Genomic DNA, 14,422 nt, shown 5'->3' on the forward strand with positions numbered 1-14,422 from the left:
TTTTGTCCTGTCAAAGGATATTACTTCAGAAATTTTGAAATGACAGCATGGATTAAAATGTTCCGTCATAAAGTAGGCATGCAAACGCGTTCACAGCTAACAAAAAGTGATCTGGGGTGTAATTACCCTTTAAAAGTAGCCAGATTTTGCGGGAAAACCACGGACCTGGCAACCTCAGACAGTGAAGTACAGGGACGTCCTGGTCTGCGGACACATGCAGTGAACCGCCATCGTTCTGCTGATCTGGTCCATTCAGGTCTTCTTTTAGCACAGAACCAGACACAGAGGACGAGGCCGAGAATGCGTGTGTTCCCTGACCGTAGACGAGACGCGCCACCTCAGATTCTCATACGCCTCCTATTCAGCCGAAAAAAACCCCACGCTGACCACATGACCCTAACCCAACCCCCCGGAACCGGACCCAGAACTCAATAATGAGGCATTAAGACATGAGCCAGTGTGCCAAATAGCAAATTTATAGGAGCCAACACACCCAACGGATGACAAAACCCACACATCATCCAGAGAAAGAGACAGAGGAAGGAAGGAAGGGAGGGAGGGAGGGAGGGAACGTTCTGTTGCTTTATTAGTGTCTTTATGCATCTTTGCACTGATTTAGTGTCTTACGTCATCCTTTCTTGCTCTGTACACAGTAAAGTATATCGCACTGTGCATGTGTGTCAGTGATTCATTTTTTTTTTTCTATCAATACAAATTGTACAGCAATACAAGTAAAACCCGACTGTGGCCCAATTAACATCGAGGAACAGCCTCGGAAGATTCCGGCCCACTTCGCGCATCGGGAAAAAGGTTCTGGGACGGCCGGACCAATCAGCAGCGGGGAAAGAGCGAGGTGGGCGGGTCAGGAGGAAAAAGGATGCAGCGCAATCTGTTCCCCCTCCCTCTCCTCCTCGTCCATCCTCCGGCCGTGCTTGCGGAAGTACTTGTATCTCTGGACGTACAGCTTCACCAGGTTGCTCACCTTGACGGGGTTGATCTCACCAGTGCGACTGTGGCAGATCTGAGGAAAAAGGGAGGAGATCATCACCGATACTGACTGCTACTACACTACTCATACACTACTCATACACTGCCACTGCACTACTCACACTACTCATATACTGCCCTTACACTACTCACACATTGCTCCTACACTACTCATACACTGCCACTGCACTACTCACACTACTCATATACTGCCCTTACACTACTCACACATTGCTCCTACACTACTCATACACTGCCACTGCACTACTCACACTACTCATATACTGCCCTTACACTACTCACACATTGCTCCTACACTACTCATACACTGCCACTGCACTACTCACACTACTCATATACTGCCCTTACACTACTCACACATTGCTCATACACTACTCATACACTACTCACACATTGCTCATACACTACTCATACACTACTCATACACTGCTTCTACACCACTCATACACTGCTACTACACTACTCATACAATACACATACACTATTCATACAGTACTCATACGCTCCGCCTACACTACTCATACTGTACTCGTATACTGCTCCTACACTACTCATACACTACTCATACTACTTATACAGTACTCATACACTACTACACCGCTAGTGTAAAAGTACTGTAACGGTTCACTTGAGCAGTATGAGGGGTCTATCGCGGGCGTATCGCACAGACTGCAGGAGCGCAGAGTCAGGGACTGTGCTAGGCTGGGCCCCCCACCTTGTGCACGGCCTTCCTCAGGATGTCCTTGTACTCGTCCTTGTTGATGTCTTTGCGCTGATAGTAAGGCTTGATGGCCAGCTTCACCTCCTCCACCGCTCTCTCCTGAGTGTGCAGCTTCTTCAGGTACTGAGGGCGGAGCAGAGAGGGTTTAACACAGCACATGAACACACACACACACACACACGCACGCAGGTACATGCGTGTACACACACATAAATACACACACACACACACACAGCACATGAACACACACACACACACGCAGGTACATGCGTGTACACACACATAAATACACACACACACGCACATACACGCACACTGTGCTCTCACTGGGCACGTGTTCCCAAAGCATCTCAGAATGGGAGTGCTGATCCAGGATCAGTCTGGCCTTTCAGCTCAGTATGGATAAGGTCAGGATCCGGACAGGGGAAAACCTGATGCCAGATCAGCACTATTCTCAAACGCTTTGGGCCCTGGCCTCAGTTTCGACACCCCCTCGCGCACAAACAGGCTTTTCGTTTTTGTTCCAACGATCTTTAACACACTCCTTACACCCCCTAGCTCTGCCTGGCCAGTCTAACTGGTATAACTTATAACCTGAAATACCTCTTATAACAGTGCCTTTTATGCGTAACAATATCTTTGCCTACTGGTTGGGAAACCGAATCAGGCTGTCACCTTTGTCTGTTCAAGGCCACGCCCACCCACTCGACAAGCGGCGGTATTGTGCGGCTTAATTCCGATAAGACCTTTGTCTGTCGACCAACATTTCCCAGAGATAAACAGCAGTGCTAACTTCGAGGAAATAAATCGCTGCTGGCCTTCTGCTCACTGCTCCCACTGCCATTAGTCGCTACCCTGTCAAGTTTTCTAATATATATATATATATATATATATATATTTCAGCATGTCTTATAAACATAAAAAACGTATTTTGTTTCTATATGATGTTACACGTGTGTTGTGCCTCCCCCCCCGGTAGGAATGTGTCACGAATAGGCCTAGTACCAAAGAGAAAGGCTTTCTTGCGCAAATTGCCCATTAAAATCACTGGCGTGCAACGATAAACACAGGTACATTACCCACATTGTGCTGCAATACTAATCCTGTCCGAACAGGGCTAAAGACAGCCCACCTATTGGCTGCAGTCAGTATAGGACTATAAATCACGTCACTGACCTCCACAAAACTTTTCAGCCAAAGCTAAAGACTTACGGTAATATTGACCGTTTGACTTTCGTTGGAACGGTCAAGACGAGGAAAAAGACGGTCACAGATTCAGTCGGAGCCGTCTCAGTGCAATCTCACATGAATCGTGAGACGTGACGGGGGTGCACACGGACTGAAAATATTTTACGACTTTAACCGGCTGTACTTCCCACTCTAACCTGCTGTACTTCCCACTCTAACCTGCTGTACTCAAGACTCTCAACCTGCTGTACTTCCCACTCTAACCTGCTGTACTCAAGACTCTCAACCTGCTGTACTTCCCACTCTAACCTGCTGTACTCAAGACTCTCAACCTGCTGTACTTCCCACTCTAACCTGCTGTACTTCCCACTCTAACCGGCTGTACTTCCCACTCTAACCTGCTGTACTCAAGACTCTCAACCTGCTGTACTTCCCACTCTAACCTGCTGTACTTCCCACTCTAACCTGCTGTACTTCCCACTCTAACCTGCTGCACTTCCCACTCTAACCTGCTGTACTCAAGACTCTCAACCTGCTGTACTTCCCACTCTAACCTGCTGTACTCAAGACTCTCAACCTGCTGTACTTCCCACTCTAACCTGCTGTACTCAAGACTCTCAACCTGCTGTACTTCCCACTCTAACCTGCTGTACTCAAGACTCTCAACCTGCTGTACTTCCCACTCTAACCTGCTGCACTTCCCACTCTAACCTGCTGTACTCAAGACTCTCAACCTGCTGTACTTCCCACTCTAGCCTGCTGTACTCAAGACTCTCAACCTGCTGTGCTTAAGACTCTAAAATGCAGTATTGCGATCGTATGATTTGTTGCCGCTCAGTTCTTAAGTATAAAAGCTGATGAACTCACGGCCGGTTAGGAGGAGTGAGGAGTTAGCACTCAATGTATTTCAATGGACAATGATGGAAATTAATTCAAATAAAATACTTTTTCGTCGTTGGTCGTTGACCGATTTGCAAAATATTCGAGATTAGCTCTGGACAGATGCACAAACCAAACGCATGATCCCCTCCAGGCTCTCCCCTGGCGGAGATGACAAACCGAAGCAAAGCGAGACAGACGCACGAGGCTGACCTGCGTGACGTGTTTTCCGCGTGACCCCAGGCCTGCATTTGCATGCGATGTAAAGGCTGCAGCGAGAACACAAAAAAACGGAAAACAGCGACCCCTAACCTTCTCAGGGTCTTTGCTTTCACCGTCCCAACCGGTTTCGCTCGATCCTCCGGGTCCTCCTGACGACCCCGTCGGCACGGGGCCGGGCGGGGTCAGTGCCCAACCGCCGCCCGCCGATAGGCCGGCCTTGGCGGCGCCGCCGACCAATGGGAGCGAGCCGTGGAGGACGAACTGGGCAGGGGGAGGGGCCAGAGACGGAAGGGGCGGCACTTGCGAGGACGAGGCGGACGAGGAAGAGGACGCGGGCGGGTGCTGCTGAGACTGGCTCTGATTCGCCTGTGAGAGCATCTGAAATATCAGGTTAGAAATTTCTCAGGGACACAGGCTAACGCTGCTCATCACAAGCACATTCACAGAGAGAAGAGCTGGAGTCTTGAAGCCGTGTGGCTAGCCAGGCTAGCGGAGACTGACCTGACTGGTGGCTTGGATGAACTCGTGGGCTTTGGCTCGGCCTGCGACGTTGGCCTCCTCCATCTTAAACAGGAGCGCCGTCACTGCAGGGGGGGGGGGGGGCAATGACATCACCGGCGAAATCATTTTACCGATTTCCATACCTTCCACAAGACACCGCCTTCTAACCGCCCCTCCCCCCTGCACTGCTCCAAGACAACAGCTGCCTACCTCAGTCTAACCCGCACCCCACGCCTCTGCGCTCCCTCAAATTCCCCCCATCCCCCGCCACAAGGAGGGGAAATAGCTTAATTACAGCTTGCGTTTCTTCCCTAACCCAACAAAAAAAAAACAAGAAACTGAATTAGATATCTTCTTCACTCAGGACGGCCATCTTGATGTGTGTGTGTAAACATACAGAGGCCGACCCCGCTCCCCACTGTTCTCCACTTCATTTGGGCGCCCCACCCAAATAGATTTGCCCCCGCCCAAAAAGTTTTTTTTGTATTCCATGGTATGTCAAACACGAAGTTCGCAGGTGTTCATAACACCGTGAGGTAATATGGTAGTCCAAACACAGAGAAGCAGTGTTGTTTTTGTTTTGTCCTTTTCTCCACTATTATTGCACCAATCCTAACCCTCACCACCACCTCAAAAAAACACACACACATGAATAAATTCTACCTGAGGGAAACAGAGTGCAGCGAAGAGGGAAAGGGGCAGATAGGGTGACAGGGAGACAGAGGGAGGAAGACTGAGGTACTCACAGGCCAGCACGCCCCCAGCCGTGCAGTCCACCCCCGTCTGCAGGCTCCAGGGGAGGGGCGGGGCCGCCGGCGGGGGCGGGGGCGGCGGCTTGCCGGTGGACGACGAGACGGAGGAAGAGGAAGGGTCAGGGGCGGAGGGGGGCAGGGACTGAGAGAGGGAGGTGGGCATGGAGCAGGAGGGCGAGGAAGAGGAGGAGGGCGGGGAAGAGGGGGCCTCCTGCTCCTCGGGGGGGGTCTTCAGATCGGGGGCCGACGGGCAGGGTCCACCCGGCGGGGCCTGCGAAGGCGGGGGGCTGGCGGGGGCGCCGGAGGGGGGCGCGAGGGGGGCGGCCGGCGCTTGGGACGCGCGGTCGTCCGGAAGGAAGGGGGCCTCGGGCGTCCTGCAGCTGCTGTCAACGGTCTGGGAGTCGGGCGTGGACTGCCGCGTGTCCAGGGCGGGGGGCAGAGAGAGAAGGGGGGGCGTGAGGGGCGGGGACGAGGGCGCGGCGTTGCTCGCCGACGAGGACGAGGGCGTGGAGGTGGGGAGGCAGGAGGGCGGGCTGCAGGACCTGGAGCCGACCGCCATCCCCGACTGGACCTCCAGCCCGGAGACGCCCCAGCCTCCGCCCCCGCCGCGACTTAGCTCCTCCCCCTCCTGTCCTCCGGCCCCGCCCCTTCTCTTCTCCCTGCCCTCCCTTCCTTTCTTCCGCCTCTGCTTCGCCGCGGAGGAAGAGGAGGGCGATGAGGCGGAGGAGGAGGAGGCCGAGGTGGTGGAGCTAGGCCTAGCCTTCTTGGACTTGAGGACAGACAGCTGGGATGAAGAGGAGGAAGAAGAGGAAGACGGGGGGGCCAGGGTGCCTCGCCTGTGCATTTTGCCCGCGTCGCTGCCCCTCCCCGAAACTGCGACAGGCTCGGCGCAGGGTTTGAGGAAGGGCGACCGGCTCTCGTTGTCTCTGCGGAAAACGACCGCGATGGAGCCCCCAACAACCCCCCCGCCACCGCCGCCGCCCCCAGCCTGGATCCCACCGAGCGCGCCCAGCTTCCCCACCCCCCCGAGCACCCCCGTGGTGCTGCTCACGCCCTCCCGCACCAGGACCGACACCTTGGACTGCAGCTTCCTCTTCCTGCCGCCGCCGCCGCCGCCGACGCCGCCGGCGGCTTTGCCGTACTTGGCCGACCGGCCTCCTTCCTTCTTCCCGCCTTTCTCCCTCTCCTTCCCCGCTTTCCGCCGCTTCTTGGCGGGCGAGGGAGCGGGCTGGGCGGGCGCGGGGGGGAGGGCGGAGGGGGAGGGCGGAGGGGAGAGGGAGGAAAGGTCCTTGCCGGGCTCGGCTCCGAAGGGGGGCTCCGACGGGCCGACCTTTTTTCCGCTCGGCCGGGACTTCTTCTTCTTGGCGCTCCTCCCGCTCTTGGGCTTGGGCTCGGGCTCGAGCTCGGGGCTGGGAGGAGGGGGCGGGGTCCGAGGCAAGGGGCGGGGCAGGGGGGAGTCCTCCAGGGAGGGGTAGTCGGAATCCAGGGCCTCGCCGTCCAGGGACAGCGCTTCGGCCGCCGGCTTCTCGGAGAAGCGGTCCGAGTCGTAGGACCGCGGCCTGGGCGGCGTCAGGGACAGGCTCGCTCGATCGCCCTCCTCCTGGTCCTCCTCCTCCTCTTGCTCCTCCGTACACTGCCTCCTCTTTCGCTTCTTCTTTCGGGGCTTGTCGCGGCTTCTCTGGGGACTGCGGGGGGCGGGGCTCGGCGGCGGCTGGGGGGGGGACCCCGGGAGGGTGGTGGTGGTGGTGGTCGTGGTGACCGTTATGGTGCGCTTGATGGCGTACAGGTCGGAGCCGTTGAGGTCCTGGATGGAGGGGGGCACCACGGGGCGCCCGTCCCTCCTCCTCCTGTCCCTCTCTCGGTCCCGGTCCCGCTCCCGCTCCCGGCTGCTCGGGTTGCTCCTCCCCTCCCTCCTCGCGCCGCCGCTCCCCCTCTCCCCGCTGTGCGACTCCCCGTTCAGCCCCCTCCTCTCTCGCTCTCTCTTTCTCCTGCTCTTTCTGCCATCCCCCCCTCCTTCTCTTTCCCGGTCGCCTCTCCCCCTCTCCCTCTCCCTCTCCCGGTCGCGGTCCTGGTCTCTCTCCCGGTCCTGGTCCTCGGAGGGGTCGGACCAGGACGGCTGTCCGTGTCGCTCCTGGAGGGAGGAGGCGCACGACTGAGAGTGCGAGGGGGAGGAACTCCGCCTCCTCTTCTGGCTGCTGCTCCTCTTCCTCCTCCTCCTGTCCTCTTTCTCCATCCCCTCCTTCTGTCTTCCCGGCCCATCCTTCCCTTTATCCCTTCTTTTCCTCTCCTGGCTGCCTCCCTCCTTCCCTCGCCTCCTCTCCGCCTTCTCCTCGCCTCGCTCCTCCTTTCGCTTGCGCCTCTCCCTCTCCTTGGAGCTCCCGGACGACCTCCTGCCGCCGCGCTCCTCCGAAGGGGCGGGGAGGCGAGGGAGGCGCGAGGGGGCGGGAGGGAGCGGCAGAGGAAGAGGAGGAGGAGAGAGGGAAGAGGAAGGGCAGGACCTGTATCGTTCCCTCCGCCTGCTGAGCAGCTTGGCCCTCAGATCGCCCGGGCCGGACGTGGCGGACCCTCTGCCCGTGCCCCCACCCCCACCCGCACCCGCACCCGCACCCGCCTGCCAGTCGCCCTCCGCCCGCACCGACACAAACTCGTCCCCGTCCAGAACCCGCAGGATCCTCTCCACCTTGGGGCCGGGCAGGAGGAAGGGCTCGTCCCCGCCCGTCCCTCCCCTCTTCCTCCTCTTCTCCCTCTCTCTTTCTCGCTGCCTCTCCTTCTCGCCCGCCCCCACGATTTCGCCCTCCTCGATTTCCGAGTCGCCCGAGTCCTTGGCCTCCTTCCGGCGCCTCCTCCCCCCCCCCCGCCGCCCCTCGCTTCCCGCCCTTCCTCTTAGCCTCCCTCACCCTCTCCCTGGTCTCCTTGCGCCTTGGAGGCGGGGAGGGGGCGCGGGCGGAGGCGGGTGGGCGGGCGGAGTCTGGAGGAGGCGTGTCTTTCCCCTCTAAGTCCCGCCCGTCCTCTTCCCCGGTCTCGGCCCCCCCGGGGGTGGGCTGCGGCTCCCGGCTCTCGTCCTCCGGGCTGCTCCCTCCCTCGCTCTCCATCCCTCGCTCCCTCATCGCCCCCGAATCCGGGGAGCCCGTGGGGTCGAAAGGGTCGTACTTCTCCCCCTCTTCTCCCGCGTCACCATCCCGCTCCTCCTCCTCCTCCTCCTCCTCTTCCTCTGCCGGCGGGTGGAAAGGGTCGTACGCGCCCCCGCTCTCCCGCTCGCCCTCGGGGGCGGAGGAGGCGCGGACAGGGGGGTCGGCGGAGGGAGAGAGCGGGAGGGACGGGGGGCGCAGGGCGGCCGAGGTGGAGGACACGGGGTCCCCGGCGCCGTTGGCGACGGCTCCGCCCCCGACCCGGTCGTCGCGGTAACCGGGGGAAGAGGACGAGGGGGAGGACCCCGGGGACGAGGGCGGGGTCGACGGGGACGAGGGCAGGGGGGTCCTGTTGGGCGCGTCCACCACACCGGCCGCGGAGGTGGGGGCTGCGCTCCGTTTTAAAAGCAGGGTCGTGGAAGCGTCGCGGGGCTGGAAAGGGAGGGAGGCAGGAGGCCGGCAGGGAGACTGGCAGGGAGGGCGGCAGGTGTCCACCAGGTGCCCCTTCAGTCTGGGTCTCCACGAGAGGGAGGGATGGTTCAGCAGCGAGGGCAGTCGATGGGTGAAGGCACCTGGCCAATAAACGGAACAGATTAACACTCACCCTACATAGTGGATTACAGCTCATTCGGCAACCACACAGTTAAAGGAGACATGTCTAATTTCATTGCACATGCATGTGTTATGTCACTTATGTTTAGTGCAATAATAATATATACAAAAGACAAATAGATTTGTTTTCATAAGCTTTAAACTGAATGTTTTTTTACAATTCGGCCTTGTGACATTGGACTACAATTCCCAGCCTGTACAGGGTGAATTACCTGACTTCCTGGCTGGCACACCAGGTGCGACGGAGGACAGGACGGTGAAGGCAGGTCCACCCTCCAGTCTAACTTCGGCAGTCAGCTCCACGTCGAAATCCACACTGGAAACAGGGAGAGCCAATAGAAACACGGGGGAGGGAGAGGACACGTTACCGCGACCGCGACCGCAACCTTTTACTAATTAACCACAGAGGATGTCGCGTCTGTAATCATTCCGCGACAGTCCCTCCCCGTTAGCCATCCATGTAAACAAGGTGGACAGAGGTCATACGAAGACAATGGATTTGTTAAATAAAAGTCTAAATTACAGAGGCCCAAAGGCATTCTGGGAACGGTGGCTGGTTAGGGTTAGGGTACTCTGCTGAGCTGATTAGCAGCTGGTCATCCCGGGGGGGGGGGGCTATACCCTTCTATACCCTGCAGGGCCCAGGGAGCTAGCAGACGCTTCTCAGGCTTAAAACACATGGACTGCGCTTAGCGTCGTATTGTGCAGGGCAATACGAGTTGGAAGGTGTGATTAATAGTGTAATCATTAAAGAGGCCCTCTGTGGGTAAAGATTTTAGATCTACCAAGCAGTTCTGACACAGCTCTTCAGCACTTCACCTCATGTCAGAGAATTTTTCCGTCTTTGCTTTTTAAAGGAAATATATTTTTAAGAATATATGAGATGAGAAATCTGACCGAAATACAAACTCCACGGGTCTGTTGCACAATTCATTTTCACAGCATCCATTGTTAGACAATGTGAGAATACAATTCATTCGTTCAACTAGTCACTCAATAAAATGCATGAATATATGAATTAAAAGCCATTCGCAATATGAGGGGCAAAAAAACTTTACAAACAATTACATTAAAAACTAATAAATCCAGTCAACTTGAGAAACACATACTTTCTGTGTGGACTGTTGAATTGCAGAATATAAATATCATCTTCTGGTTTTAAGTTTACTTGCTTAAATTTACCAGAAAGCGAACCTGAGACGTAAAAAACTTATTTTGTAAGCACAACCATCTCAAAACAGGGTAGGCGCAGTACAACAATGTTTGTGCACTTTTGTTTATACCTGCATTTGGAACTGATTTAGCTGTTTTGCATGCAATCGACGCACTCATCCAGCCTCGCTCCGTCTGTCACTCACCCGTCAAAGCACTGATGGGGGGAGCAGCGCGGGGAGACCGGGGGAAGGAGGGACCCCGAGACAACAGGGGCCGCCGAACCCTGGGACAGAGGAACGGCGATTAGCCTACCGCAGTGCGCGCGCTAACACGCGCAGAGTAGCAGCGCCAATGCAGGCTATCTGGACACGGAGGAAGCAGAACTGGCGAAGGATTTGACAGCAAAACAGGGCTGCGCGCGACTTTAAGTGCAGCCGCTACTGAGCAAGACTCACTAGCTCACTGCGGTGGTCCTCTGCGACCTCTCTCCCAGCTCGGCAACGCCTCGGACTCGCCCTCCTCTCGCTCTCCCTCTCCTCCCCCTCTTCCTCTCTTTGACGTTTTCCTTTCTGAAGTGAATTGGAGCAGGATGAAGCAAAACAGGAAGGATAAACCAAATATGTGCAGGATTATAAAGCGTGCACATTGGGAACAGCTACATATGTAAAACGAAACTGGCGAAAATTATATACAAGTACGTACATTCTGTAATAACACTGAGCACCAGGGGACCAGCACTCCATCACAGATGTCCAAAGGGAGAAATGCACTGTGGTATCATATCCGTATCATTCAGACAAACGCACCTTTGATCTAGGGCGGCCAGAATCGACTTGGTCAAATTCGTCCTCCTCTGGCATCTAGGGACGAGAAAACCAATTTAATCGATCTAACATGCTGTAGTTCATCATCCACAGCCCTGCTGCTAAGGAATCGCCGATGAGGAAATCAAAGTGCGCCATACTAGCTAACGTTAGCTATGATGTTACTTTTTAACACCAAAGGAAGCCCATTAGCGGATCAGTGCTGGAGACATGTTATTGGTGACGAAAAATAAATCCCTGTCCTGGTGAATTGGTCTGTTTGCCCAGCGGTCAGTTTTCATGCCAAAGAGATATAACTAACTCAACCCGCCAATCATTTCCCCCATCGAAGTGGGGAATACAGTTAGCTACCCGGCACCTACGCGTCTGACAAGACCCCCAGCAAAAATAAACACCTAGACCTTTGGCTAGTTAGTATGCAAGCTAGCTAACAATTGGCTGTAGAGAATCGTGCATATATCGTTACATTCTGCTCGTAACTGGGAAGCTGCATAGCTAGCCATATGGCTAACACAACCTACATACGAGCCAGGTTATTATTTAAAACGAATTATGTGAAGTGGCAAGCTTGCAATTAAACAACCAGCTATCAGCATCACCAGCTAGCTAGCTAGAGAAAGCAAACATTGCATACTTACTATGTACCTCGCGATGTGGGCTGGAGGCTGCCGGGACTTTTGTAATTACTACAATTTTACGTATTTTCTCTTATCGCATATTTACAGGCATTAGTAAAATATACCTAATTAAAATGGCTAAATTAAAGCTTTAAAAATGTATTGTGCAAGAACAACGTTACAGGCCTTTTACGATCGCGGCCGCCATTTTACTTTCTTCACTGAACACAAACTGGCCAGCAAGGTTTGACGGGAAATGATGTTTTTGAGCCAAATTGCTCTGACTTGAGTACTGTGGACAGTGAGTATAATGTGAGTATAGTGCTCATGGCCACTATAATTGGCCTATAGCAGTTAAACTCAACCGTTTATTGATTATTAACAGAGTGCCCAGACGTCCCGTTTTCCCGGGGCATCCCTGTATTTTAGCCTCTTTTGCGTCTCTCTTAAAATGAGAAAATATATTCTCGGATTTTGTGACTGTAATTGTCACTATTGCAAGTTGTCATAGCATGTACACGGTCCTTCAGGGAATCTTATCCCTAATGTGCTCAACTGTGTGAAATTACTTACTGAAATTATATTTAAATAAAACTCGAAATGGCAAAACAATTGCGTTTAAACAGAGCCAATTACGTGCGCATTTTGAATCATGTGAAACTATAAATCCTATGTGTGTTCAAATGGAATATAGATAATGATTATTCTTGATTAGTTTTCATGTGTTTTATATAACAGTACTCAACGCAGGGCCTGATTTTGCGGATTAGACACACACACTGCAGTTTAATTCATATTGCGAATAGTGCAGTCAGTTTAAATATTTTATTTGCGGTAGCAGTGGCTATTTAGAAGTCAAAGAATACGCAGATAATTGCAAAGAGTTTTCGTCTGCTTTTATTTCCAGGTAAATAAACAAATAAACAAGTTGTAATCAAAATGACCAGTACTGCTGAAATAATTAATCAAGTAGTGCTTTAAAAATGATCATTAATGACATTTAGCTGATATTAAACTGTTTTCCTGCACCCAACCTGCCCTATCCTCTCTCTCACCCTATCCTGTCCTCTGTTCTTCCCACACAGAATTTTTTCCTCCAAATTGACTCATCCACTCTTCCCCTTACAAATTCCTTGCTGCTCCACTTCCTCTTTTTCTCAGCTTCACCTCTGATCTCTTCACAACTTCCTGTCTTTTATTTTCCCACTCATTTCCCTCCCACCAGTCCCTTGACCCACAGTTGCACCCCTCCGTTCTTATATGTTGCAGTAGTTCTCCAGGTCGTAGTAATTGCAGTAGAAATGGCAGCACTGCTCCACAATCCCTCTCTTGGCCATTCCATTGCGGCTCGCTCGCCCCTCTTCTACACCCTCAAGGATCATTCTGGCCTCCCGCAGCAAGGAGGCGCTGTCTCTCATCATGATTCCTGTCGGAAGAAGAGATTATACAGGGTTTAGGACCTTCTGCAGAAGGTGTATCCAATTGGAGGAAAGGGTGGTTGTGTACGATGTTCCCACAGACTAAGGGGTGCACTCAGTGTAAAGACCACATGCCCCCGCCAAGGCGTAACTTGGCGGGATGGCATACCTGCCATCCCAATTATAACACTGCAAAATTACTGTTACCATGGAATCATGCATTTTTCTAAAAATGCCATTTTCAATATCTCCGACCACCTCACCTCTTTGCTTCACATTTTGCTTGTTGTGCTCGAGGGTGTGTCCTCTACAGAGGTGTGGGTGGGGTTGAGGACCAAGGAGGTGTAAGTGGGGTTTACAATCACAAAGTCTACTAGGGCCGCACAATCTTACATAGTATACCTTTAAGCTGGGATTTTTAGCAGGGGAAACATTCATTCTGAACTATGAAAAGATTTTGCATATATTAAACAGGGGAAAAACGTCACATCATTAACTCATTGTTGAGAACAAAACACTACTTATTTTGCAACGGCATTTACTTTTTCTTATTTTTAAGTGCAGAAAGTTGTAGAGTGCTAATATATTTGAAGAATACATTGTTATGCACTCACGACGCATGAATTGCCTATTACTGAAGGGGCAAATTTTTTGCAACGTGTTTACTTACGTATATTTTCCTCTCGCACTCTTCTCCCGGGATGGTAGAAGAGCCCTTTCTCCCCACAGACAAACAGCAGCGCTTCTACGAGCTGGATGCCGCACAGCCGGCGATTTCCAAAAGCGCCACACGAGGGCGCCACGCACAGCAGGCACAGTGCGAGGAGGCCGAGATGGACGAAGCGCATCCTGCAGAGGCCGGCAGAGAGAGCAGGTGCAGGGACGAAAGTTGAGTTCGTTACACCTGAGAACAAGCGCGAGAGCTTTCCGCCATTAATTAATGAATTAACTGAAGTTCAGAGCCAGATAAATCATTGGAGCATAATGGTATTAAGGTGAGAGGCAGCTCTAGTGTGAGAAAATGGCCCGAATAAAGAGAAATACGGGGATTCGGATGCAGAACTTACGTAAATGTTTCGTTGAGGTCCTCCGGTCAAAACCTGCGCTCCCAGGTTATCTGCTGCCTGCCTGCCAGAGAGATGGAGTGGAATCCCCTATTGATATATAAACCCAAAACAGGGCCCCACCTCCTCCCGCTCCCTCAGCATAGTTCTAATGCAGTGACTAGCCTGTTGGGGGTCTGCCCTCATGGACACTGCATTTACTCTCTCTCCGCTCTGTTAATCACCCTTTCAGAGCCCCTGTAATTACCTGACCCAAGCCCCCCCCCCCACCACCAGTTCTGATCCTCGGCCAATGCACTGTTTTATACAGTCATTTTGATTAGACATCCCCCC

General features: G+C 53.4%; 2 protein-coding genes across 2 annotated transcripts; both read right to left on the reverse strand.

The window, feature by feature from the left end:
- Positions 1-455: 455 nt before the first annotated feature.
- On the reverse strand, positions 456-11,846 carry scaf1 (SR-related CTD-associated factor 1). Its single transcript, XM_035398220.1, is given in 11 exon segments — positions 456-1,021; positions 1,724-1,852; positions 4,109-4,396; positions 4,520-4,602; positions 5,266-8,105; positions 8,107-8,971; positions 9,224-9,327; positions 10,370-10,449; positions 10,622-10,735; positions 10,973-11,026; positions 11,629-11,846. Coding segments are annotated over 10 exon segments (4,716 nt in total). The 5' UTR covers positions 11,629-11,846; the 3' UTR covers positions 456-862.
- Positions 11,847-12,502: 656 nt separating this feature from the next.
- On the reverse strand, positions 12,503-14,290 carry LOC118216348 (insulin). The gene is made up of 3 exons (XM_035397442.1): positions 14,093-14,290; positions 13,696-13,874; positions 12,503-13,033 (listed from the first exon to the last, which is right to left on the reverse strand). The coding sequence occupies exons 2-3, from the start codon at positions 13,871-13,873 to the stop codon at positions 12,864-12,866; spliced, it is 348 nt and encodes a 115-aa protein (XP_035253333.1). The 5' UTR covers position 13,874; positions 14,093-14,290; the 3' UTR covers positions 12,503-12,863.
- Positions 14,291-14,422: the final 132 nt, after the last annotated feature.

The sequence above is a fragment of the Anguilla anguilla genome, chromosome 17 (genome assembly GCF_013347855.1).
Source record: "Anguilla anguilla isolate fAngAng1 chromosome 17, fAngAng1.pri, whole genome shotgun sequence".
Classification (NCBI taxonomy): Eukaryota; Metazoa; Chordata; class Actinopteri; order Anguilliformes; family Anguillidae; genus Anguilla; species Anguilla anguilla.

Coding starts and splice junctions, on each gene's coding strand:
- LOC118216348 (XM_035397442.1), bottom strand. CDS start 13,873: ATGCGCTTCGTCCATCTCGGCCTCCTCGCACTGTGCCTGCTGTGCGTG. Junction 13,034..13,695: donor AGTGCGAGAGGAAAATATAC/GTAAGTAAACAC, acceptor TTCTTCCGACAG/GAATCATGATGAGAGACAGC.